The sequence below is a fragment of the Musa acuminata genome, chromosome BXJ2-10, assembly GCF_036884655.1.
Source record: "Musa acuminata AAA Group cultivar baxijiao chromosome BXJ2-10, Cavendish_Baxijiao_AAA, whole genome shotgun sequence".
Lineage (NCBI taxonomy): Eukaryota > Viridiplantae > Streptophyta > Magnoliopsida > Zingiberales > Musaceae > Musa > Musa acuminata.
This window is the reverse complement of record NC_088347.1, coordinates 26,683,023-26,708,978: the sequence shown is the minus strand read 5'-3', so window position 1 is coordinate 26,708,978 and position 25,956 is coordinate 26,683,023. Positions and strand designations below refer to the sequence as shown.

Genomic DNA, 25,956 nt, shown 5'->3' with positions numbered 1-25,956 from the left:
TGTAAGCGATATGTATATACTAAGAACATTTAGTGACTCGAGGCAAAGTTAACGAGTGTCAAAGTCATGCACATCAATTATCTTAGCAAACGACCACTAAGAGTATCTCATCTACATCATGAGAAAAGAACGACTTCCACATGCTGCAATTCTATTAGCCGTCTGCAAGAAGGCTAAATTATAAGCACGATCTGAATCAAACAAAGGACTCAAAGCTAGCTTAGCATCTTCAACCTTGCGTACCCAACTCCGAAGAACTGCCATAATCAAACTCCTCATCTGTTGTCTTCTTGTAGGTGTACCACTTCGCAATGAGAAGGTATGCCACGAAGTTAACCAAGCTAAGAACTGCCAGGAGCCAGAAGAAGTAATCGAGGTGCCCTCGGTTGAGGTTATCCGGAATCCAACCCAGCTTCCCGTTCCTCGTTGTGATGCCTGTGACTACCGTGACGAGCACGGTGCTCAGGTAATTGCCGAGTGCCACGGTGGTGAGGGACAGCGCAGAGCACAAGCTCCTCATGGCATCCGGTGCCTGGTCGTAGAAGAACTCCAGTTGCCCGATGAAGGTGAAGACCTCAGCTGCTCCCACAATGAAGTACTGAGGGATCTGCCAGAAGATGGAGATGGGCAGGTAGGCGTGGGAGTCATACATGTTGTGATTTGCCACGATGCGGAGCCTCACGACCTCCAGAATTCCAGCAGCCACCATGGAGAAGATGGAGATGACGAGGCCAATGCCCATGCGGGTCAGCTGCGTGAAGCCGCGCTCGCGGCCGGTGGACCTCCGAGCCAACGGGACGATGATGCGGTCGTAGATGGGGACCCAGACGATCACACTGATGGTGTCGAATATGGAGAGCGAAGCCGCAGGAATCTTGAAGTGAGGACCCATGTAAGGATCGAGGGTGTTGCCTTGCAGTACAAACATGGTTCCCATCTGGCCATAGACTGTGGAGAAGACGATGCCGGTCGCCCATATTGGAAGAAGCCTCACGACGCTCTTGAGCTCCTCTACTTGGGTGACGGTGCAAAGCTTCCAGGGGCTCACAGGGTTCTTGTCCTCCTGAGTGACAATTGCAGCCTTGTCAAGGAACCTGAAAGGAACTCAGAGTAGCACGAATCATATTCCGAGCTTGTCAACATTGAACATACGATAAACCCCTTCGGATATATCATCTCAGGAGCTTACAAATCCACTCTGTTTTTCTATCCCTCTAACGAAGAGACAGAAAACATATACTACAGAATATATGCAAGAAGAAATCACGGAAAAGCACAATAAGATACGAGCACATGAAGGTTAAAGAAATCTAAAGCAGAGTATTAATACGAAGAGTTCTAATGAACTTACTTGAATTCGTCAGTGTGTCCAAGCTTTCGGCTACCTTGTATGACAGACTCCTTGTCTGCCACCTCATATAGAAGAGACTTGTCGTCTGGTACGTCCATTCCAGACTTCCTCAAAGATGCCACAATAACCTGCGCAACTCGTGTTATAGGACTCCCTCCGGGTTTCTGGTGTCTATACAATGGGGTTCCCAGGAAGAAGCTCACAACTGCGATAGCCATCACCACTGCTGGTATTCCGAAGCCCCAACCCCATCCGACATTATTCTGTATCCACACCAGCACAGAAGAAGCAATTAAAGCCCCAATGTTGATGGAGAAATAGAACCAGTTGAAGAAGGAGCTCTTCCTCTTTTTCTCTGATTCTTCCGATTCATCAAACTGGTCAGCACCGAAAGAAGAGACACAAGGCTTTATTCCTCCGGTTCCCAGAGCAATGAGATAAAGAGCCACAAAGACCACTGCTGTTTGTGCTGTTGTTGGATCACAGACGCCGTGGTTACAAGGAGCCTTCAGACCCTCGACAGACGCTGTCATTGTTAACAATATCAAACCCTGTAAACGAGATCAAAGTCGTTTAGGAATCTCCAAAGATCAAATCTAGAAAGGATAATGCTGGTCTTACAATGATGTAAACTATCATGAAACTAGCAATTGTCCGATATCTTCCCAAGTAAGCATCGGCGATGAAAGCCCCGAGAAGTGGCGTAATATAGCATGTGCCTGACCAGTTAGTGACATTATTTGCTGCTTTTGCATTCCCTTGGTTGAGACGATCTTTCATATAGTTCACTAAATTCGTGCTCATCCCATAGTATGCTAACCTTTCACAGCATTCATTTGCTGCGATGAGATGCAAAAATATGATGGTTAGATTACAACACAGCATAAATTTTCATTCTACTGTATGTCAATTAGGTGACCTGAGGATGATACCAAGAATATAGGGGCAAGCTCTCCAATTCCCAGTGTTCTTCCTCACAGCTGGCCTACCATGGACATCTGTTGTCCCGTCTTCAGTGTACCTCTTATCGGTGGCCTCCATGGTTGTCTGACAGTCCTTAGGAGTACTCGGAATCTGACATTTGATCCACGCTTCAGCGTCATCGAAGACAATAGTCGAATAAATGGCAGAATAATTGAGACCATTGTTTCATATGAAAAGAATATAAAATCAACTTATCGGTGCACAGCCAAATACCAAAACACAATAGAGAAGAACGAATCTGCTTTACCATATGATCACCAAGAACAAATGTAAAGCATATGCAGTTTTAAACTAAATGGTTTATCACATACTGACATATTCCTGTGTGCCATAAACAGTGTTCAAAACATATAAATACTGATGGCAAATCTCATTTGACTGATAAATTCAAAGCAAGCTAAGTTATTGTCAGACCAATAAGAGATCTTCAAGATCTCGAGTGTATATTATTAATTAGAATATTATGCCACTACAGTATAAGTAAAATCCCTAACACAATATTGAAGTAAATTAACAGAATTGTTAATAAAAGAGTAGAGAATATTACCTCTCCTCAGGGATTTTCGAGATATTCTCCTAAATCCTTCTATCAAGCTCACTAAAAAAACAAGGGAGGTGAAGCCCCCTTTATATAGGAGAAGATGAGCGTAAATAATATTTTCTTTTTTATTTTATTTTTATATACAAAATAAAATTAATATGTTTATTTGTTATGGTTCACACAAAAATAAAGTTCTAAATAATTATTTTCTAAAAATCACGTCACTCATTAATAAATAAATAAATTATTTAATAATTATTTAATTGATTTAATTATAGTTGGTCCAAACGATGAAGGAGACTCATTTTAATTATGCTATACAAACAAAATAAATAAATAATTCAATCAAAGTAAAACATTAATTTTGGTAATTTGCATTATGACAAGGGAAAAAAATCATAGGTCATTACAACCTAAGTGACTAGGCAGTATAGATAAATGCTTGCCGGTTATGATTAATCTGGCTAAATTGGTAGATATATAGATGCAATATCCTTTTCTGAAGAAACCATAGCTGAACTTGATATATTTGAACTTCACCAACGACACCATAAATTGTCTCTGAAATCAGAAAGGCGACCGAAGAACAAAGCTATAGATTTGTTCATGGAGACACAAACAGCTATCCAAACTTAGAAAATGGATTTTGCAAGTTACATGGTAATAAAAAATTCTGACATAGACAACCAAAATGACATGTTATGTGAACTGTAATACCCTGTATGGTTAATTATTTCACTTTTAGTAGTACACTATAATACTCAGTGCATAAGAATCCCAATAACATAGGAGAGTGGTTGTACATAATCTTATCTATAAATTTATCGAATCCTTTCATATCAGGAAGGAACAACAATAGGCTTACCCAGTTCAATCTCACTGCACACTTATAGTACAGTGGTATACTATAATCTAGGGGATAAATAAATTCAAACAAAGCCACCTCGTGCATAAATACAGTAATTTCACTGTATTACTAATTGAATAGTTGCTATAAAAAATATGATCCTGCAGTGGGATTGAGATCCTACTTCTTATTTCTTTTTGCTATTTATTCAAGCCAGAATATGGTTCATATCTGTATTATGACAAAGTGTGATTAACAAATGAAAAGAATTGCCGTCTACATCCGCAAGCATGCGGAATCCCATGAACAACATAGGTGTATAAAACTTAGCAAGAATGTATTTATTAGTCTTTTCATATATGTAGACCATGTGTACTAATAGACAAATATAAGAAATGAAGGATTAGAAGTGGCAACTAAATAGAGGAAAGAGTTGCAACTGGCAACAATCTTAATTATATGTTTACTATGATTGCCACATTATATTATCAAGACAAATAGGGAAACACATTTATGAAAAAGGAAAAAACAGTAATAATCATAAATTTTATTTACAAAATGAGTTGTAGAATCATTTATCTATCATAAATACAGAAATAAATAATTATCTGATTAGAAAAGATTTGTGATCCTACTACCTCTTTTTATCAACAATCTTAGATTTGATGTAATAGTCTAATGTAAGGAACAAGGAAGGAGAAAAAGTTTAGAAGGTCCCACGGATGGATTCATTGAATGATGCACTACTTGCAATACTGGCAATGACAAGGATTGAGCCAGCATGCCAAGGCAAAAGAAACAAGGAGCAAAAGCAGCAGTTAACTGAGTGGACAAGCAAGAGGACAATCACCAGAGTGACTGGTTCCAAAACAAGACTGAGTAAATACTAAGAAATTTCACAGCACAAGCTACCAAAATTTGTGCTTTTCATGGATGTCTCGATAGCCAAAATAAAATGAAAACACTTGCCGAATGCAAGTAGTGCTGTGAAGTGAGTCAAATCATCTCGATATCATTCTCTCCCCTACAGTGATGCTTTATCTTAGACGCGGATTGCGAGATGAGCACTGTCATGAATAATGATGATGAATTCAAATTCAAATTCCAATCTCACTAACGATATTTGGGAATCAGGATCAGCGTTATCGATCAATCTCCAAGTAAATCATCATATAGAAATCTACCAAATCTTCGACATCAAAGTGAAACGATAACAGAGGAACTCAAAAGGCTTCGATCGATGACTTACCAGGTGAGATCAAGCCTGGTGATCTGAACCAGAAGAAGAGGAGTGGTGAGACAGAGAGAGGAGTCTTCTGTCACACCCTCAATCGATTCTCGGCGATCTACAGTAGAGAGGAGATGATGAGGGCAGGGGCGATTGATTTTGTAGAGAGCAGAGTAGAGGAGGAGGCGGAGGTCCGGAAAGTATGAGCTGTACACCAGCCTTTTATCTCCGCCAAATATCTCCATTTACTGGAAGCAACAACTCACATTCCATTTCAAGCTGACACCAAACAACTCGAACTCCATCAAATTGAGCGGTTTTTATAGGAAGGTATGGATTCAAGGCACAGCAGAAGTGAGAGAAGAATCATTCCTTTTTCTACCTACACATGGGACAGCTAGCCAGCTCGAAGAGTCACCCCGAGGAGGAGGAGGAAGAAGTATTGGATGGAAGAAACGCTCGGCCTGCTGCAGCAATCTCCCTAAGAAATCTCTGTCTCTGTGGATGGAAGAAACACTTGGCCTCGGATGGGTGTCAGAATGTGGAACGGCACGCAGGCAGTGGGACGCGTTGTCGCTTGCGGAGCCATCCATTACAGAGGCGCGTCCAAATACATGGAAGAAGCATTTTTGGTGGCTGATGTGACATCCAACGGATATTGGAATTTGCACTCTAATCATATCAATTCAGCGATTTGATCTGTTCACTTTATTTAAAGCAAATCAACGACTGAGATTAAAAAGAAAAATAAAAAGAATAATTTTGTTAATTTTAGTATACAATATAAGCGGTATCAAAATTGAAAATCTCACACGCACATCAAGAATTGGTCAACAATCTCAACGCACTTTATATATGATATTCCTTGATCAACGAGTTCTGATACAACTAGTGTTTGAGGAATCAGATTCCAAGTAGAGAAATATTATGATTAATTATCCTATCATGTTTGGTTAATGGATTCCACAATTGGATTAGAGTTTTTTACTCGTGACTTATGAGATATTATAATGTCAAAGGTCGAGTATGATCCGGCCTGATTCTTTTTTGGAAATAGTCATCACCGTTGACGCTTGAATTCGATGCCAAGATTTCTGATTTATGTTTATTTAAGTTGTGGGTTGTTGAATGACGAGTGTTGATACCCATTTAGCACGGGTTAGGATGATCCGATATGAAAAAATATATTATTTGATTAAAATTTTATGTCATATATGGAGAGAGAGTTTCTTTTGCATATTTTAGTTTAGGATGCATTCATTAAAAAAAATCCGTAAGTTTGAAATTTTCACGTTAAATGCATTTACTTTGAAAAATTTTTAGATAATATTATTTTTTAAATAATTATTTTACCCTTATTGACCATCGCCCTTTGCCTCCCTTTGCTTCGTTGATTGTCCTCCTCTGACCACTTGTGCCTTTAAGTTTGTCTCGTCAATTATACCCTCCTCCCATGGTCGTTTGCGCTTTTGCATACGCACGAGTTCGCCCACTGGTCGCCTTCGCATGTATTTTGGTTCTCATTGATCACTACACTCTATGCGTGGGCTGGTCGCACTAGCGTGCCTTTGTGTGCGGATTAGTTTCGTTGGCTATGCTTGTGCCTCTATACACAAGCTGATCTTGTCAATCACTCCCCTCCATGTGCACGATACCTTTAGATATCACGAGGGTGGTTAGAGCTATGCCCATGCTTACGTTTGTAAAGTACTTTAGTCCGATAAGAATACACAGATAATGGAAAAAAGAGACAATAGTGGATACAATGAAGATAAGGATAAAATAAACTTTTGATATGATCAAGAATATTCTTTGAGAAATTTTAAAGTTGATGTGCTCTATAAAAATTTTTCTAACTTAAAAACTTTTTTCTAAAAATCCATCCTTAGTTTAGCATGAAAGATTTATTATATTAGACCCTCACGTTAAAATGGTAGATGAGTTGGCGAACCTTCACGACATCTCACTAATTAATATTCATATGTTATTACTTTATTAACATGGAATGTTTTACCATATTAAAATCAAAATTAAATTTGATATCAAATAAATAATTATGTTAATTTATTAACTTAAAAGATACTTTTACTTATTTGTGGGATGATCTTCTCGCCATTAATTTTTTACCGTATATTATAATATATAAGTGTTATACACATAATACATTATTAATCACACTCCTTTTTTATTTGTAATATTTTATGTTGATTTTATATTATTTACTATCGAAGTATTGTTTTTTTTATGAAAGTTTATAAACTAAACTATATTTTATTATTAGAAGATAAAAAAGAAGAGAATTTATAGTTCGATCAAAATCGACAAATTGATGAACCATACCATTTGTGATCCAAGAAACATGGACCACATTGACAACATAATGACATAATTAAAGGAGGAAGATGTCATCCAAAATATTCTTAAGAAACCAAGAAATGCTAATAATTCCCCTAACAAAATAGATTAATTCAAGTGAATCTTGGAGAGATTTAATTTTGCACCCCTTCAAAGGCTTTCGAGTAAAGCGGGAGCTTTAGCTATAATGGGAAATGTGGAAGAGGATCCTTCCCCTCTCAAGAGAGCTCTCAAGTAGTGAAATAGTCTGATAGCTATCATAAACACTGGATAAAACTCTCAAAACCAAACAATAGGGATTGAACGAGTCATTGTGATGCTGAATATTGTTACCAGCGGTATTGGATTGCCCTATTATTTTGATTACTTTTGTTGTGATATATTTTTAATGCTCCATATTATTTATTTATATATATACATATAAACTATGTATATATCTATATTATATTATTTGTTAATTATATTATGTAATATTATTTATTTTGTTGTGAATACCATGTTTTTACATACTATGATATTAGTATAATTTTATGGTTTTATTATCTTTATTTTGTATTAGTATAAGATTATATTATTTTATGGTAAAAAGAATAAGAGGTGCGAATGGTTCTATTATCAAAATCTTTGGATTTTTGAATCAAAATTAAATTTCATAATTGTAAATTAGTAAGGAGAATATGAATAAGAGACATTTGTGTTGGCATCCCGTTGTTCTACATTTATGTCATTAAGATGTATGGCTTTTACCGCACCTCTTGTCAATGTAGTTGTAGAACGGTAGGTTAAAATTATAATTTTACTTATTATTTTCGTATCATTCTTGCATAAGCTATCACGTATTGTATTTTTCGTTGGTAAAATCGATAACGTTAGAGTTAATAGGATTAAATATTTGATGTTTATAATTATAAAAAAATTAATATAAATTTTTTAAATCTAGAGACCAAAATGCTAAGATTATAATTAGTTAGCTTATTTCTCCCGAATTTTCTAATTATAAGTAGTCAAAACAAATTACCAACAAAATTAGCTGGTCAAAACTAATTTAGTCGAAATTACGTTAGGAGTAGGTGATTTTAATATAATGATAATTACTTAAAATATAAATTATATATATATATATATATATAAAAGAAAATTTTCAGAAAAAAACATGCTGAATAAAATAAAAAAAGAAAAATATAATAATGAAAAAGAAAGCACGGGTCAACGTCACGGAACCACCTTGATTGGCTTTGTGCGCGTCCACTGATTTCCGCCCCCAAACGCCTCCCCTGTTGGTGGGTATCATCGATCATCTCCGCACGCCCAATCCATCGCAGGTGGTCAACCCAATCCGAATCCATGGATTCCCCGCAGCGCCCTCCTCCTCCATCGCCATCGCCGAGGCCCCTGGACCTCGAGGTCACCGTCGTCTCCGCGAAGCACCTCAAGAACGTCAATTGGCGAAACGGCGACCTCAAGCCCTACGTTGTCGCCTACCTCGATCCCGACTGCCGCGTCGCCACCAAGCCCGACGACGCCGGCTCCACTCGCCCCGTCTGGAACGAGCGCCTCGCGCTTCCCCTCCCCCTCCCCTCCTCCGAAACCCTTCTTTTCCTCACCCTCGACGTCTTCCATTCCAAGCCCTCCGAGACCCCCAAGCCCCTTGTCGGCACCGCCCGATCCCCCGTCAAGGACCTCCTCGACCCCGACGCCTTCACAGTCGGCGGCTGCGTCGACGGCTCGCCCTCTCCCATCCGAACCCTCGAGCTCCGCCGCCCTTCCGGCCGTCCCCAGGGCAAGATCCGCATCAAGCTCGCCATCCGAGAGCGGCCCTGCCCCCCGCCCGACCTCCATCCCCATCCCCATCACCACTTCCCCCCTCCCCCTCCCTCTTCCAGCTATTATTACTCCTCCAACGCTCCCCCCTTCCCTTCTCCTTCCCCCCCTCCTCCTCACTCGGCTAAAGATTACCGCACCTTTACTCCCCCGTCCCCTCCTATTCCTCCTTACGGCCACCCTGTGCCGCCTCGGCCCCAGCCCCAGCCCCATTCCTCGCAGTACCACTACGGGAGCTACTCTGATCCCTACACTTCTGGATACTATTCCCCTGCTCCCTACTACTCAGCACCTACGGCTCCGGCTCCGGCCCCTGCCCCTGCCCAGACCCATACATACTATGACCAGACGTCCGGCTACGGGGGGCCATCAGCGCCCACGGGCTACTCATCAGGCTATTCTGCTTATGATCATAAGCCAAAAGGGGGCAGAATGGGAGCGGCTACAGGCTTGGCGGTTGGGGCGGTGGCTGGAGCGTTAGGAGGGTTGGCGCTTGAGGAAGGACTGAAATATGAGGAGGAGAAGATCGCTGAAAGGGTGGAGAGCGATGTCTGTGCAAGAGATGATTACAGTGACTATCGTGCAGACTATTAATAGCTGCTTTCTGTTTAACAGACAGGACTTGGAGTTGAAAGAGGCAAAGATGAATAAATGATGCCGCTTTCAGGGCTGTTGGTTTCATATCTCTGACTATCGTGTATTTGTTGTCTTTGCAGTCCATCTCAGTGATCAACGGACTAAGGTGTGTTATTGTGAAGTTCTCATGCTTTTAGTAGAATGGAGATTATGATACTGTGCTTGTCTAATATATATATCAGTCATTGTTATTGTATTGTTGTTGTTGGATCTCTTGTCATGAAGAGGTTATTTTTTTTTGTTTGTCATTTTCTTTCATAATATTAGCTTTTCCACTGTTCTTCTGTCATATATACCTTGACATTGAATTGACTTTTATTTTCTTGTGTCTTTATTATTTTTGTGAAGTTTTGATAATATATATTCTGGTGTAAGTCAGCAAATGTTAACTATTTGTTGGCAGTCAATAAAAATTGTACAAGTGAAGATAATTTAACCTTATTGTAGATTTTGATTTCAGATCATGCAACTTGAGGTCTGATAATCTGAAGTATCCATAGAAAGTAAATATACTTCTTTCTGAAGCATGTCAGACTTCGTTGAACGGCGAATAGGGGAATGTTTGTTCATGATTTTGAGTTGATCTATAGTGCATTTAACCTTTTTTTACTTTGAGGTATAATGAAGTCAGCTTCAGAAAGGCTATTTAGTTTGTTTCTGTAAAAAGGTGGTTTTCTTCAAGATTATGGTTGTTAAATCATACAAGAAATGCGCACAAACAATATTTCTCTTGACATATCATCTTATACCAATACAATGTGAAGATAGCTATATTATCTTATTAGTGTGATTTTAGAGATTTTCTTTTAATAGGAATCAAGGTAGATAACCTTTTTTAGGGGAAGATTTGCAGATAAAGTTTGATGGACTGGGCTGAGGAGAAGGTTCCCACAGAATCGTGTAATCGTAAGGGTTTCAAATCTAAGGCATGGAGGTGTTTATGACTAACAGATGTGGCTTATTAAATTTATTGAGCAGTGTTGTGACCTGTCATTCATGAGGTTGCCAATGGAGCCAATATATACAGATGTGGTTGTCTTTTTGTGTATCCGGTGGGTGGCCATGTACTTTTGAGGTCGTAGAACCCATGCACGCCCATATGGTTGTGTTATAAAATAGAGGGTTTATATATATTAAATTTGTTATCACATAAATGGACTCTACCACCAAATTTTTATCATTTTGATCTGTATAAATATAAACTCATGCTTAGAGTTCTTAGTTTGCATGATCATTCTGGCCCAATTTGTTGTGCATATGTATATTTTAGATAAATTAAGTGCACATTTCTCTGTACACCTCCAGTTTGCTATGTGAGACACTTCGGCTACCAGAACACCATGATCACCTTTAAGAAGATTGTTAGTCTACATATTGGAACCAAAGGTACCATATGAAATTAAAACCCTTTTACTTAATTAAGGGATTGAAAGAGTTTTTTTAAGTTTGGCAACTGTTTTTATCAAAATTTTGAGCCATATAATGATGTTTTTAGTGTATGATTGGACAAAGATTACAATATAAGATATGTATACCTAAAAATGTAGTTTGACGTCAAGGAGATTTGTTGTTTCTGATAAAGTTTTCTCAGGTCTTCCTCAAGGTTCCTTCACACCATTAATCCTATTTCTGTTGGCACTTAATATGCCTATTGTCAAATAAACATTTCAAAGAAGAAATGAGACGTGCAGATGGCATATGGCGAGAAATGCTTATGGTACAACAGAAATAGTGTGGTAGTTTTGGAAGAAGAAATGACAATCTGCATTATAACATGTTGAAGGAGAAGACTAGACAGCTCTGTTCTGGTTGCAGCAATGTTTAGAATAGTTTGAGTTGTATGTATCATTCTGCATCTATTTGTTGGTTAATGTAACAATTTACTTATAGGCTCCGAAGCCATGGATAATATCACCAAACCTTTCCCTCACTGCCCCTAATCTTCCATTTTACTTGGGTATAGTCATATATGTCGGGTTGCAAATTGTGTGAAAGATTTTTTGGGCTTTGATCATCATTCTTTTAGGTACATGTAGGCTTTTTTATTCTGATTTTGTGGATGAATATCTGCTCTCAAGTTTTTCGAAAGTATTGCTTTCAAGGGAACAGATCCTTTGTTGTCTACCAAGTGTTAACGAGAAGATGGACAGTTAACTCTCTTGCTCCTTGCGTTTGATCGAGACTATCAAAGCTTCTGGATGCTTATAAATGGTCTAGCTCCTGGACCATGTCTGGTTTTTGAATGACTTGCTTTGTTCTTTTATCTCCTTCCAACACTGCAAGCGCTATATATGGTTTCCAAGCTCTATGGAGTTTTGTTCCAAGCTCTATCTGTGATTTCCATGGTCATTGCTATGATTTTGTTACTTGATGGATGTGTTTTTATAGAAGATGTGAGAATTATGTGCTTCCTTTTATCACACCAGTTTTTCTCGATTTCTTGGAACTTCCATGCTAGGATTCTTTCAAATCTAACTCTTATGTTTATTTGTTAGATCTTTTAAGTTGTCCTTCCTGCATTTACATGTACAAGAATAGGCAGAGAATAGATTTTGGATTGGCTCTGACTTGATGTTTCTTTTGCTCTTGGAAAAAGAAAAGCTTACTACTGATTCCAGAAACGTCATATAGAAACATAAGACTTCCTTACCTCAACAATAATGGACAAGACCCAACCTCCCTCCACTGCAAGGAAGACTAACTTAAGAGACAGGAGATTGAGATTGATTGCTGATAAATATAAATCCTAGGTGTCATGCGCCAGTGGCTGCTGATGAGTTCTGTACCAAGTCAACCCAATGCAATCACGTCTTAGAGAACGTCCAGCAGAACAATCTGTTGTTTGTGTTGGGAATGGCGTGTGCTGCTGCTACGCCTTCTCCTTCTCTTTGTCGTCGTCCTCCTCCTCCTTCCTGGGGCGGACTCGGCCATCGGTGCCGGCGAGCAGGCCGTACTTGTCCTTCCTTGTGAAGTTGGTGCACTCGAAGCCCAGCGTGCTGGCGAGCACGCGCTGTATGTAGTTGGCGACCTCGATGGGGGACTTGCCGCCGGCGCAGGTGAGCTCCTTGGGTAGCTGGTTCAGGAAGGTGATCTCGTAGGTGGGCCGGGGGTTCATGAAGAAGAAGTAGGGGTCGAAGAGCTTCCACCCCCTGGCGCTCGTGCCGTGGAACATGCTCTGCGTCGTGTTGATGGCCACCGGCACGATCCGATCGGTGAGCTCCGCGAACAGGGCGCTAAACCTCAGCAGGAACGGCTCCCTGCACGTCGTCCCCTCGGGGCAGATCACCAGGTCGCCTTCTTCCAGCAGGCGCTTGATGTGCTCCGCGTCCTTGTCCCTCTCCCGCGACAGCGCCACGGCCTTGATGGGGGAGATGAGCTCCGAGAACCTGCTGATGCTGTAAGTGACGCAGCTGATCTTGCGGCGGAGGGCGACGGCGGTGACGATGGGGTCCAGCACCGTGCGGTGGTTGCACACGAAGAGCACGCCCGGGTGGCCCTTCTTGGGCGGTGGCGGCGGCGTGCCCTTCACCACCAGGCGGATGCCCATGATCCGGTAGTTGTGGAACACGATGCGCTCGGGGAGGGGGAGGTTGATGTACACCCGGAGGAGCGACAGGGCGAAGCCCAAGGGTATCCACAGGTAGGTGAGCAGCGCCACCAGGGGCGTCGGCCGCTGCACCAGGCGACCGTCGTGGAGGACCACCCGGTTCAGGAGCTGCATCTTCGGCACCGGAGTGCATTTGGTGTGCGGCGCCATGTATGCGTCCTGCAACCAAATCCATCAGAGCACAGAAGCCTTGTCGGATCGTAATGGATCGAGTCAATACAGCTAATTATAATACGGATGTGAGGGATCAATTTATTTCTTGAATCATTCCTGACCTACTTTTGAATGCCAATTTATTGCCTCGCTCGAATCATTCACGACTCTTCCCATGTGGTTCTCGTTCAGTAATAAATATATCTCAAGAATTATGATGATATATATATATATATATATATATATATATATATATATATATATAAGATAAAAAGAAATATGTAATACACTGTTGAACAATTAATTAGTTAATAAAATTACTAATTATGCAAAGAATAATTATCTGTAAAGAAATCATGCGTTCATGCTGCAAGAAGAGCCTCAGTTCAGTCCAATTACCTAAATCTAGCTTCATAATCTATGCCCAGAATGATCACAAACCCCAACAATTAAGAAGCTCGAGGAGTGAGTTCGGGACCCAACCTTGCAAATGGACATGAAGTCGTGATCGGTCTCCCTGTCGCCAATGCCCACGTCAGGCGAGCTCGCCCCGAGCTCCATCTCGACGGCCTTCTTCTTCAGGGCCCCGACGAGAACTCCGGGCTTCTTGATGAACCCGGTGGCTCGCCCCGACTTGGTCACCTCCAGCTCCGTCCCCAGCACCTTGTCGGCGCCGAGGAAGCTCTTCACGAAGGGCTCCACCATGACCGTGGGGTTAGCCGTCACCACGTACCTCCTGCCGAAGGAGCTGAACACCCTCCACGTCTCGGGGTGGACGTCCTCCGCGTAGAACCTCGGCAACACGGAGCGCGCCACCATCTCGATGTCCCTCACCTTTATCCTCGCGAAGGAGATGAACAGCAGAATTTGTATGGCCAGCGACTCCGAGAAGAACACGTAGACGACGTACACTACCGGCACCGACAAGAGGAGGAAGAGTCCCCTCAGGAGGCTGCCGGCTTCGATGGCCATGAGCATGTAGTAAGGGAAGGCGCTGCCAGATATGAGAAGTGTGCCGTCGAGATCCGCCGCCACAGTCTGCTCCAGCCTTCCATCGGAGCTACACTTGTCGATGGTCTTGAACCTGAGAGAACCCATCGCCGGTGGTCTTGGAATCGTGGAGTTTACCTGATGGATCACCCGGCGACAGGCGGGAGGGGGATATAAATGGGGGATCGGTAGGGCACACTGTGCGAGAAGCCACTTGCTCCACTGTCCCCGGTTTCATGTACGCAAGTCACCAACTGCTGGTGCCAACAACAAAAAGGACGGACGTGGAGGTGGCTGTCACGGAAAGGCAGGTGCGGCTGCTCTCCGTTTTCTCACCAGCGTTTGAAAGCATGGATGTCAGCATCAGAATTCTTGGTTGTCACCACTGGAGGTCGACCTCCAGTGGCACACGTATCATCCGTCCGCTTCGCCCTTCGGCCGCGGCGGGCCAAGCCACCCGCAGCCCCCCACGCATTAACTTGGAGCCACCAACCCACGAGACCAGAGAGGAAAAGGGAAAGCAGTCTGATGCGAGAAGGGATTTGTTGGTTGGGAAGTAGCGGAGTCTCGCGTTAGCCATTAATGGCGTGTTATTACTGTCACATGCATGGCCTCCCTGAGAGGAGTTGGCTTCTGCGCAGAAGCATGGCACCCTAACAGCTCAGAGGAAGGATGGTTGGGACTTCACAGTGGCCCCATCTTTCAATGTCCAACCTAGAAAAGCAGACAGTGATTGCCACTAACCTCCCGGTGACCGACGTTGAAAGAGGGGGTTCAACCCAGTCCCGAATGTGGCTTTTCTGTGGGTGACATCTCTTGCCGATCCACAGTTTAACTGTAAATGTAGTTAACCAAACTTACCAGCATTCAGGTGACCAAATGCCTCATTCACTTTGGCAGAAGTAAAGTTTAGGGTTAGTGATCTGTCAGATATATATCAGATGGCAAAAGCTGATAGCATAAAAGACCACAAATTTTGAGTCATGGAGAAAGTAGATCTTCGAGAGGCCTACTTTTTTACTTAGGATTTCCATCTGACGAAGGTTAGAATGTTTTCTTATACATGGTGAGATTGCTAATGTGGGTAACATATTTTTGCTTGCTTGGTGACCCAATCTGTATATAATAGAAGTCAAGATGGGTGGAAGAAGAAGGAAAATAAAACAAAATAATGGAAAAGAAATGTCCAAAGGTGATGACCAAAAATCATATGCAGCAATGGAAATCAAAGACTTAAAATGGCTATTTTAGAATTAGGGATCTTTAACATATACAACCCTCACAATATTGGTATCTGCACACCCTATGGAATGTAGTACAAGTACATGGGGTCACAGTGTCAGAGAGAGCAAATGTATTGTCATGAATTATGTCAAGTACAAACACATGTATAGCAAGCAGGTTATGTCATGTAAGTACAAGAGCTGTATTAAAGCATTGGCATAAATTTCAAGACTAAATTAAATTCAAATGATGCACTGATGCCAAGAAGCCTCAAGGACCAATTAGGATTTAGGGCTGAGACACATCCCCAATTCTTAATTCAATTTGGATAAATCAATTGTAGGGCTTAAATTAGGGCTTGGGTTCCCTAATAAACAACAGAGGGTTTCTTAATCCATCACTAATAATGGATTATTTTAACTCAGATTTATCCATTTAAATTATAGTGGTGAGATCAAAACCCAGCCCAGCCCTACAATTAAACCACCCTTGGAATCAAACACCTGGGCCACTGTGTTTGGTAAGGATGCTTTGACATTAAAGGATTGAGGTGGTCCAAATGGCCCTAATTAATACTCAGAAATAGAAGAAGAGATAAATGCCAAGATTACCGTGTTTGTGGGGATGCAATGTGCTCCAAGTAGATAACCCTTCCCTTCCCTTCCCTTCTCTGGATCCACAGCTGCGCATGCCAAACTCTCTTGTATCAGTAACTTGATGTGTTGATGAGGCATCTTCAAATCCCAGCTAATGTTCCTGTTAGGAGTACTTATACTGGTCACCATGCATGAAACTAAAACACAACCTTTATGTGAAAACTATCGACGCAGCATTTCAACGTAGAGTTGCAGAAAAGTAGGCCAGCTCGGGTACTCCTTCATCCCCTGACGCAGCATTTCGTTCTCGGGTATGTTCGGAGTCTCCAAGGGTTCATTCAGCGACTTCAATATCGGCACCACGGTGCTGGAGAAGCCGCATTGGGGGAAATCTTTGGCTCCTTTCATGAAAAGCGCCACTTTGTGCGATTGAACAACCTTATCGGTCGTCGATTTCATCTCGGAACTCAACGCCGAAGCAAAATCAAATAGGTAATTCAACAGACGACCTCCAAGATCAACAAAAGATTGTGATGGCTGGCAACATTTGTCCTGGGGTTAGAAGAAATTATCTATCAACACGCTAATCAATTGAACAAACAGGCTACGGGGCGATTGAAGGAACGAGGCCTTACCGGAGAAGCACCGGGCGGAGAGGGAATCTCCCGGCCCCTTGAACCGAAACCGCCGTGGCCGAGCGACGGGAGTTGCGCCACGTCTTCCGTGTGGCACGGCGAGGATCGAATTCGGAGGCGAACGAACTCGGTAAGCGGCCGCGAGAACCCTCGTGACTCCGTTGGCTGTCCAAGAAGGACGAGGAGCGAGCGAAGCCATCGTTGCCAGAGGATAAAGGTGGCCGAGGCGCAGCGGAGGACGAATCGGAGCAAGCAAATGCACCCACGCCGAGTCTTTCGACCGCCGAGGAACGAGCCGTGCGGCAGTACGTTCCGGTTGTGCTTCAAGATACTGTGCGGCCCAATTATAACCCAAATGTTAACTCACCATAGTTAGTTAACATTTCCTATTTTCGACCCAAATGTTTTAGCCGGCCCAATTAAACCCAAACTCGAATGCGAACCATTTTCCTAATTGGTCCTAATCTTGCTCACCCAACCAAACCCTCTCAATTAATGTAATGTTCTAATAAATTAAAGCGATTCAATTAGGCACGACTAGCTTAAATCCCTAATCAAAATTAAAATCACAATTAGGATGCAGTTAATCTCTGATTGGAACAATTAGCATCGAGACGCGAGCCGTAACATTAATTAGCAGTCACGTCCGTAGACGTGATAAATTCGATCCAATTACGATCATAATTTAATGGGACATAACATAAAGTAATGTAGATTAAGCCGAATACAACGCTCATTTAATGTACTTCATGAAACCAACCCATCGCATCACGAAGAGAAACGGTCATGAATCTGTTATGCCACTCGTCGCCATATATACGTACCATCTTTCTATCGACAGATCGAATGGTCTTATCCGCGGTTCATCTCCGAGATAGAGAAGGCAAGAGGGGAACGGAGCAAGGGATTGAGAGGCGGTCGTTCGCACGGCCCATGGACGGGAAACAGGGCACGGCGGCGGTGCTGGCTCCACCAAGCCCTCCTCCGGCGAACCCCGTTGCGCAGCTGCAGGCGCGAGTCAAGGAGCTGGAAAGCGGGTTCCGGGCCTGGCTGGCGAAGCAGCCCACCGCCATGGAGGCGGCCATCGTCACCGCCACCAGCGCCGCCCAGGGCGCCTTCATCGGCGCCCTTATGGGATCTCTCACTTCCGACGCCTCCTCGGCCATCCCCACACCACCTTCGAACGCTCCCGGCCTCAATCCCGAAGCCATGGCCTTCCTCAAGCAAGCGCAGGTTGCTCTTAGTTCTACGTTTCCCCTTCCATCGTAGACATTACGGATGTGATGCGAATTTATGGTCTCATCTACTGATCTCTCGGATAGTAATGACACCCTTCTGGATTTCTAGCTAAAAGATATGCGAAATCAGTATGCTTCACACTAGTGTGATTTCCTCTTGTCAAGATATATACTTGTTGGGAGTTCTTGTAATGGGTAATCGTATATACTTTTCCTTATCGAGGTTTTAGGTACTTCACATTGATCTGTTGTGTCATGGTTGGAACTTGATATTGTGCTCAATTTTAGCCGTGTTCATTTCGCAGTATTTAGGGTTTCTATTTCTGCACTGTCTTAGATTTTACTTAAGCTGATTCTTAACCCTTTCCATCCTGGCACATTATCATTGTTGCTTAGTCACACCCATGCCATATAGATACCTACAGATGTTGTCAATAACAGGACTGTGGCATGAACTGCAGGCGTTTGCAGGTGGCCCCTTGGTGCAAGCTCGTAATTTTGCAGTCATGACAGGAACTAATGCAGGCATTTCTTGCGTGATGAGAAGAATAAGAGGGGTGGAGGATATGCAAAGTAGGTGAGTTCACTGGCACCTTTTCATGCTTTTTGGTCGATCAACTTTTAAGTTCATAGTGTTTTAAGTCTCTGAAATTACTCAAACGTGGTTGGATGAAAAATAAGGTCTTATCTGTTGCTTTTTTCTTGCGGGCCTCATGTTTCTTCGATTAGGGGCACACAAAGAACTACTTGTGGATCAAAGAGGTTTGTTAGTAAAATATGAGTGATGATTACAGATATTACAGCTATGCATGGATGCATAATCTTGAAAGCACCACTAAAATAAAATGAACAGTTGAAAGAAGCAACGTATGTCGTTTAGAAATCAGATTCTGAAAGTCATCTGACCTCGTGAAGGTCAAAGTGATGACTGTGCTAGTCCTAGCGCTTTCTTGCTTGATTAAAGTTATAGAACTAGATTATTTATGATGGCTCTCTTAGGAGCTTTCCTTAGAAAGAACATCCTGGCTTTTAGGTCTTGTGCTTTATGGTCTAGTCTGCACTCTGACTTTTACCACCGTCCAGGTATTGTAAATTTGCTTACATGACATCTGATTATAAATGGAATATGTCTATTCTAATTATACGTCTTAAAGTATAAAATGTACTGCTTACAGATTTGTACATTCATAATTGGTCTTGCAGCGTGGTAGCAGCTTTTAGTTCTGGAGCAATGTTTTCATTGGTTAGTGGCATGGGAGGCCCAAACCAAGCTCTTAATGCAGTTACATCAGGACTTTTTTTTGCACTTGTTCAAGGGGGCCTTTTCAAGGTACGAAAACAAAATTGAAATTTAACATCTGCTACCGGTGATGTAATATTAGATTGTTGTTACATACTGTCATGATGATGCAAGCTACAGTTCATCCATGTACAAATCAAAAGATCAAATTTGTTGATAAAATGTATACTGTATATGAAGCACAAAGGCCCTTTGGTTCAAATTTGTTGACCCATGTGTTGCATTGGTATTTTAAGCCATAGTTAGTATAAAAAATAGAGTCCCAATACATTACAAATAAATCTCCCAAAAGTAGGGGATCGATCAATCAGTGAAGTAGTTAGCATAACATACCTTCACTTGTTTTTTAAAGCAAGATCATGTCAACATTGTAAAAGAAATTTATTTCTTAAGCTGTGTGCACATGGATCGACAGGTCAGTTGATATTTATCTATAGCCTTGAAGCTACGTACTTTAGAAGAAGCATCCAATTGGACTTTTATAATAAATTGGATTAATTGATTTACTTTTATTTTTCTTGGTCAACTTGGTATCATATTCTATAGGTATATCTATAGGGTGATAATTTTTCATGAAAAACTTTTTTAGAATATTCTTTGTATAATTTTCCTATGAGATGAAATTTTTTTTTATTGTCTTGTATAACTTCGAGATCGAGGAAATAAGTCATTAGGCCCAAGTTGATCATCTCAAACTTCTTCTTCATAGAGTGTTTAAAATATTTAATCATTGAGACATTATTATTTGTAAAAATTTAAATCATCTATATATAAATAGGATATCTTGATCAGAATTAAATTTTGTATAAAGAGCGTATTCATATGGATATTTAAAAAAATTATTTTGAATAAAATAAGTATTTATTCAAGAATAAAATAAATAGATCCACCTGTTTGGATAGATTTGCCCCAGAAGCAAAACTTCTTCTGCATATCAGTGGCACTCATCTGGCGTTTAAGCTAGAAGCAATTCAAATATAATTCTCTTGTAGATGACCACATCAGATGATGTATGCTAGCTTATCCTTTTAGTTCTAATATCAGTATTGGCTACTGTAAATGTTGATACTTGCTGTAACATATAAACTGATGACAACTTGGGTACTTTTAACTTGTTTGCATAGCATTTCCCCCTTAATGTTTTTTCCTTTCTGTTAATATTGCAGATAGGTGAGAAATTCTCACAGCCACCGGCTGATGATGTGTTATACTCCCGCACAAAAAGAATGCTGACGAACCTTGGCCTTCAGAATTATGAGAAGAATTTTAAGAAAGGGTTGCTCAGTGATGCTACTCTTCCTCTTCTTACGGATAGGTAAGCATGATCCACCTGTCCGCATTCTAAAGTTTCTCCTAATAAGTCCCTGTATTGCATGAGAACTTCTCTAATCCTTTTTTTTTTTTTCTTTCTTTTTTTGGTTTATGTTCCAGTGCTCTCAGAGATGTCAATATTCCCCCTGGGCCTAGGCTTCTCATTCTCGACCACATTCAGAGGTGAAACATAGGATTAATTATACAGCTCATAAGCTTGCTGGAGTTCATTGCAGTTCTTCATGATGCCCAATGTATTTGGCAGGAACCCCGAGGTGGTAAAACGGTGGTGACATTGCAGGCAACATTACTCTCTAAAGTTCGGTTTCAAAACCGAGAGAAAGCTTGGTTGGCCGGCTCAACTGGTTCAGATGAACATGGTGTGATTCAGAAAATTTAATGAGACTGCAACTCAGAGGTGATTATGATTAGGCTGAACCTTAACTATCCCAATTTTGTTCCTAAATACTCGCACAACTCTGCATTAGGATGACATCCTTTTCTGCGTCATGTCAAATGAACTGCAGCCGTGCCTTGCGCAGATCATACTCATGGCACGCATTATTTCTGCCTCCTTTACTACAATCAATCATGATGGACAAGTAATTGCATCTTAGTTAGGGTTGTTATCGTTTGAAGTGTTGCAATATTTTCTGCTCGTCAGCTGTTTGTGTTTATGCCTAGATGATCCTTATAAACACCTTCGCCTCAGAAAATCTTCCAATTTAAAATTCAAATAAAATCTGTGGCTCATTCAAGGCTTTCTCATTCACAAGGACTCATTCTCTTATATAGATTCATTGTTCTTGTAGGACACTGATTTTAGGAATCTTAAAATACTTACCAAACCTAACATAAAATATGAGTGCAAAAACACTCTTCCTGGTGATTCATTATCGAATGAATAGCTCTCTTCACTAATTGTCTCCTTACTTAGTGATGGGAAGATAAGAGGAGGAAGGTGAGATTAGTATGTAGTCAAAGGGAGCAAAAGGTCGAAGAGGAGATCGGGTTATCAAATTGTTGTTAATGTTTTGATCATATGCCTTTCAAACATGTGTGTCTCATAAATCACCATCAGAGACTTTTAACTTTAAAGAAGAAGAAATATGCATGATGCAAAAGAAGTCTAAAATCTCATTACCACATCAATATCTCTTGCTTTAAATGATGGATTCTTTTTAGTAGATCGTAATTCAATATCCAAGTATTATTGGAGTCTTATAATATCCATCTTTTACGCTATCTAATATTTCATTCACTGTGATCAACCTCTCAATTTACATACCTTCTTCTCTAATGTGGATTAGGTTGGCAACAAAGATTATTTTACTTCAATCACACCCAACATTATATACTGCAGTGGTAATCCTATTTTTTTTATAATTGTATCATATAATTTTAATTTGAAATACACGTTCTATTAATTCGTTCATCGATGATTTATTGTGATAACGTTGGTGACACCTATTTATGCATAAATATGATTTTTTTTATTCTCGTAGGAAGCATGTAGTTTTTAACTATCATTTCATCCTAGACAAAGTATCTAGTTGAGCTCTACGAGTATATCTCATATTTCAAGATCAAGCTCACTAATATTCTTCTCATAGAATCTCTATCAAAATCTCGATTCTTCTTACTAAGACCTAAGGTTCCTATCTCTCATAGAAATATCATCTTGCAAGGATTAGATTAAATCAAATTTATATATATTACATATATTATGAATATCAAATCATATCCATGAAGGTCACATAAATCATGAATATCGGATCATATTCAAAGAGATCACCAATGTCAAAAATATTTCTTTCCTGATATTACGGAGGATTATTTACATATTAATCGGTGTTTCTTTACACATAATCTTGAGGATGATCATACCATACATATCATTACCATTACCATGTACCATCCATTAACCTTTTCAATAGATCTTACTTTTTATCATCCATTTTGATATTTATATATAAGTGCATGGTCATGTAACACAAATTATATTAGTGAGTAATTCTTCACCAAGTGTTTTATAGTGCTTTTCTTATTCACCAAGGAAGGAACGGGGAGGAACGGTTGCGAAGATGGGGAGGCTATTTCTCGTAACATTGGAGGGGAAGATCTATTGCTGCAAGCAATGTCGGGCCCACTTGGCAGACTTCGATGACATCGTCTCTAAGGTTCGATTCTATCTTTGACCAATCTTTCCTTGATTCTCTCCGTACATAGCACCACCAAAGATCATGTTGAAGATGTTCTTTAACATTTATTATTCTCTGGCCATTGTTACTAATACAATGAGATCATGATGTTGTGATCTAAAGCTTCTTTTAAGCTATAGTTCAGAAGAAACATCTACCTAAGTTGCTTCACGAATCTTCGCTCCATAGCTCTAGTAATGGTGATGTTGTGTTTTTATGTTGTAGAGATTCTTTAGGCTAAAATCTAGAAGAAGATTCTACCTGAGTTGCTTCACCAAAACTTGTGTCCCTTTCACAAGCTTAAGTCATTCATGTAGGTAAAATTTGTTTATTGAGACCAAAACAATTGTGAGATTTGTTCATAGTTTGAAAAGATCTTTCAAAAAAAAGAAAAAAAAAAGAAACGACAAACAAAAAATAATAAGATTGATATGATTTTCAAAATCCTTGAGTCGACCTTAATTTAATCATAAATCTCTTTATACATTCTCTCACATAAACTCAAAAAAATATTCATATATTTTCTCTTATCTCTCTAGACCGAGTAGAAAATTATATAGAAATATTTAAATAATTCTTCGTATCTTATTACTATCAAGATCTAGAGATACATGAGATATTTATAACAATAGATCATAATTTACTAAGGACATCGTTTCCTATTTAAATTCCTAAACAAAAAGCTTGATTCCTCTCAAAATGTTGTGTAAGTTGTTCCGTATTTTTCAAAATTTTAAATTGTTCTTTTATGAAAAAAATGTCATGGCAAACTCTAAGTTGTTTTTTTTCTGATTTATAATTGAAAATAACATTGAATAAGTTATATTACAGTTCTAATTATATATTACCCATTCTAATTAGCGTCCTTTACGATTTCAATCCTTACACTTTCAAAAATTAAATTTCGATATCTATACTTACAAAAGTTTTTGAAACATTAAGATCTCTATAGGGTTCAAAAGATAATTTTATAGAATTAAAAATATACTTAAGTAAAATAATTAATTACAGAAGATAATATATAATTATCCCCAATATTTATGATATTATATATATATATATATATATATATATATATATTCACATAATATGCAAATATTCACCAAATTTTATATGATTATGTACAGACTTTCGAGGGCAGGAAAGGGAAGGTATATGCCTTCAGTAAAGCGGAAGTAGCTTACTGTTCTTTGCTCAAATGACTATATGAACTGTACACTCAGATTTAATTTGCCTCTGGAAGCAATTTCTCTCTATATTGTCATACTTTGATCTATTATTTCACTGTTGAATATGACCCAAATTCTTTTAGATTTATTAACTTTTACCTATATATTTATAAAAGAGTCTAAAAGAATTTGACCCAAATTCTTTTAGATGTATTTTATACACTTTCATTCCGATCAGCATTCTCTTATATCCCTATTATTGCATGCATGACACACCACAAATGACTTCAATATAATACCTAGAGAAATTGAATATTTATAAGTCCGAGTCAAAGTTATCAGGGTTTTTATTTGATCAGATACTAACTAATATCACCCAAAAACTTAAAACATTGGCCAAGCTTAGTATACGTAACTCGACTCTCTTAATTCTTAAGAACATGCGACTCTCTTTATATTCATCTCTTTTTATCTTGTACACATAAATATTTAACATGCATATAAGAGTAATTCGATATGAGCATTGAATTCCTTATATTCTTGATCTACAATTTGGACACCAACCAAGAGATGACTTAACATGAAGAGTTGGTGTTGAGATACTCAATTTAAACTTTGTCAAGACAAAACATACTATTTTACATATCAATAATTTAAGAATATATTAGAATATTTTATGTAGCATCAGACCTTTTATCTATATTCACAGAGAAAATTAAATTATTCATCTATCAATTATAAATAATTAATCTAACTCAAGCGTAAGACTTTTATATATCCTCTCACCTAAGCATCGAAAATTTTTTCATATATAATTTTTTACCCTCTCGAAATCCATTATAGATACATCTGATAGCATCGATTGGGATAGTTATTATGATCGGGACATATTGAGAGTTTTTTTAATGAATCAAGCTCAAGATATCTTTTTTTCACCAAAGATTTTTTTTTTTATCCTACACAATTTTAAAAATCCAAAAATACATATCCTACAATGATTTAATGTTGATTAGTTACTATGATTGGCAGTGTGAACATTACGCAGGAGAATGAGTCAGGAATGAAGACGAAGGAGACGCAGAACGTATCGCAAATATTCTGTGCTAGTTGTGGAGATGTCGTGGGGTGGACATATCACAAGTGGTTTTTTATCAAGAGGTACTGTTTTGTATTAAATTGAAGAATGAAGTATTGACTAACAAAATAAGAACTTGATCGTACCGATTTAATATAGTGGATTCTAATCCTCGAGCAGGTACAAAATTACAAAGGCCTGTTAGAAATCCTCATCGAGCGACAAATAATGGCGGTATGGGCGACAGCGACGCTGATGGACGCACGTCGTTTGTACATGTATTGTTTGTAAATTGTTGTGATGTTCTTCTTGGCTGTCCGGCATTCCAGTAGTAGCGGTAGAATGGTATCGTTCCCTTGTAAGCGGGCTTTCTGGATCAAACATTCTTTTTTTTTTAATGCATACACTCTGAACTGTGGATGAAGGTGCTCTGTGTTTTCTTTTTTTTTTTTACCTTTTAAATCAAGGAAGCAAAGGAAAAACTATTACATCACTTTTTTATCATTTAATTATTTATGTCAATTGATTTTACGATGAATTCTTAAAAAAATCTCTATTTTTAAAATATCTAATTGTTTATATCAAAGGAACGTTCCTATTTTGAAAAGTTTTAAAAAATATATATCTTTTTCTTCAAAATGACCATTTTATTCTTGTTGACGATCGTCCTCTATCCAACCCTTGGTTGTCGTCT

The 25,956-nt window shown here is 39.6% G+C and overlaps 4 protein-coding genes across 12 annotated transcripts; 2 read left to right on the top strand and 2 right to left on the bottom strand.

The window, feature by feature from the left end:
* Positions 1-48: 48 nt before the first annotated feature.
* Positions 49-5,533, bottom strand: LOC104000889 (protein NRT1/ PTR FAMILY 8.1). Of its 5 annotated transcripts, none has more exons than XM_065128782.1 (6): positions 5,334-5,506; positions 4,973-5,230; positions 2,284-2,425; positions 1,973-2,190; positions 1,352-1,902; positions 49-1,094 (listed from the first exon to the last, which is right to left on the bottom strand). In XM_065128782.1, the coding sequence occupies exons 3-6, from the start codon at positions 2,390-2,392 to the stop codon at positions 230-232; spliced, it is 1,743 nt and encodes a 580-aa protein (XP_064984854.1). In that variant the 5' UTR covers positions 2,393-2,425; positions 4,973-5,230; positions 5,334-5,506; the 3' UTR covers positions 49-229. The 5 variants fall into 5 exon arrangements, with proteins under 5 accessions (XP_064984854.1, XP_064984855.1, XP_064984857.1 ...); XM_065128783.1 differs by having other exon boundaries at positions 5,338-5,506; XM_065128785.1 differs by lacking the exon at positions 4,973-5,230 and having other exon boundaries at positions 5,338-5,533.
* A 3,018-nt stretch (positions 5,534-8,551) lies between these two features.
* Positions 8,552-9,959, top strand: LOC135624815 (formin-like protein 20). Its single transcript, XM_065128780.1, has one exon. The coding sequence runs from the start codon at positions 8,651-8,653 to the stop codon at positions 9,719-9,721; it is 1,071 nt and encodes a 356-aa protein (XP_064984852.1). The 5' UTR covers positions 8,552-8,650; the 3' UTR covers positions 9,722-9,959.
* Positions 9,960-12,386: 2,427 nt separating this feature from the next.
* On the bottom strand, positions 12,387-15,342 carry LOC135624814 (glycerol-3-phosphate 2-O-acyltransferase 6-like). The gene is made up of 2 exons (XM_065128779.1): positions 14,007-15,342; positions 12,387-13,529 (listed from the first exon to the last, which is right to left on the bottom strand). Exons 1-2 carry the CDS (start codon positions 14,619-14,621, stop codon positions 12,633-12,635), a joined length of 1,512 nt encoding a protein of 503 aa, XP_064984851.1. The 5' UTR covers positions 14,622-15,342; the 3' UTR covers positions 12,387-12,632.
* Positions 15,343-17,778: 2,436 nt separating this feature from the next.
* LOC135625872 (chloroplastic import inner membrane translocase subunit HP30-2-like) lies at positions 17,779-25,602 on the top strand. 5 transcript variants are annotated; one of them, XR_010492180.1, is made up of 9 exons: positions 17,779-18,201; positions 18,668-18,783; positions 19,410-19,536; positions 20,673-20,821; positions 20,938-21,000; positions 21,083-21,235; positions 22,878-22,997; positions 25,217-25,345; positions 25,443-25,602. XR_010492180.1 is itself a non-coding variant. In XM_065130986.1 (6 exons), the coding sequence occupies exons 1-6, from the start codon at positions 17,815-17,817 to the stop codon at positions 21,108-21,110; spliced, it is 870 nt and encodes a 289-aa protein (XP_064987058.1). In that variant the 5' UTR covers positions 17,779-17,814; the 3' UTR covers positions 21,111-21,466. The 5 variants fall into 5 exon arrangements, 1 of the variants encoding a protein (XP_064987058.1); XR_010492179.1 differs by having other exon boundaries at positions 22,874-22,997; XR_010492177.1 differs by lacking the exons at positions 25,217-25,345; positions 25,443-25,602 and having other exon boundaries at positions 22,878-23,110.
* The last annotated feature ends 354 nt before the right edge of the window (positions 25,603-25,956 follow it).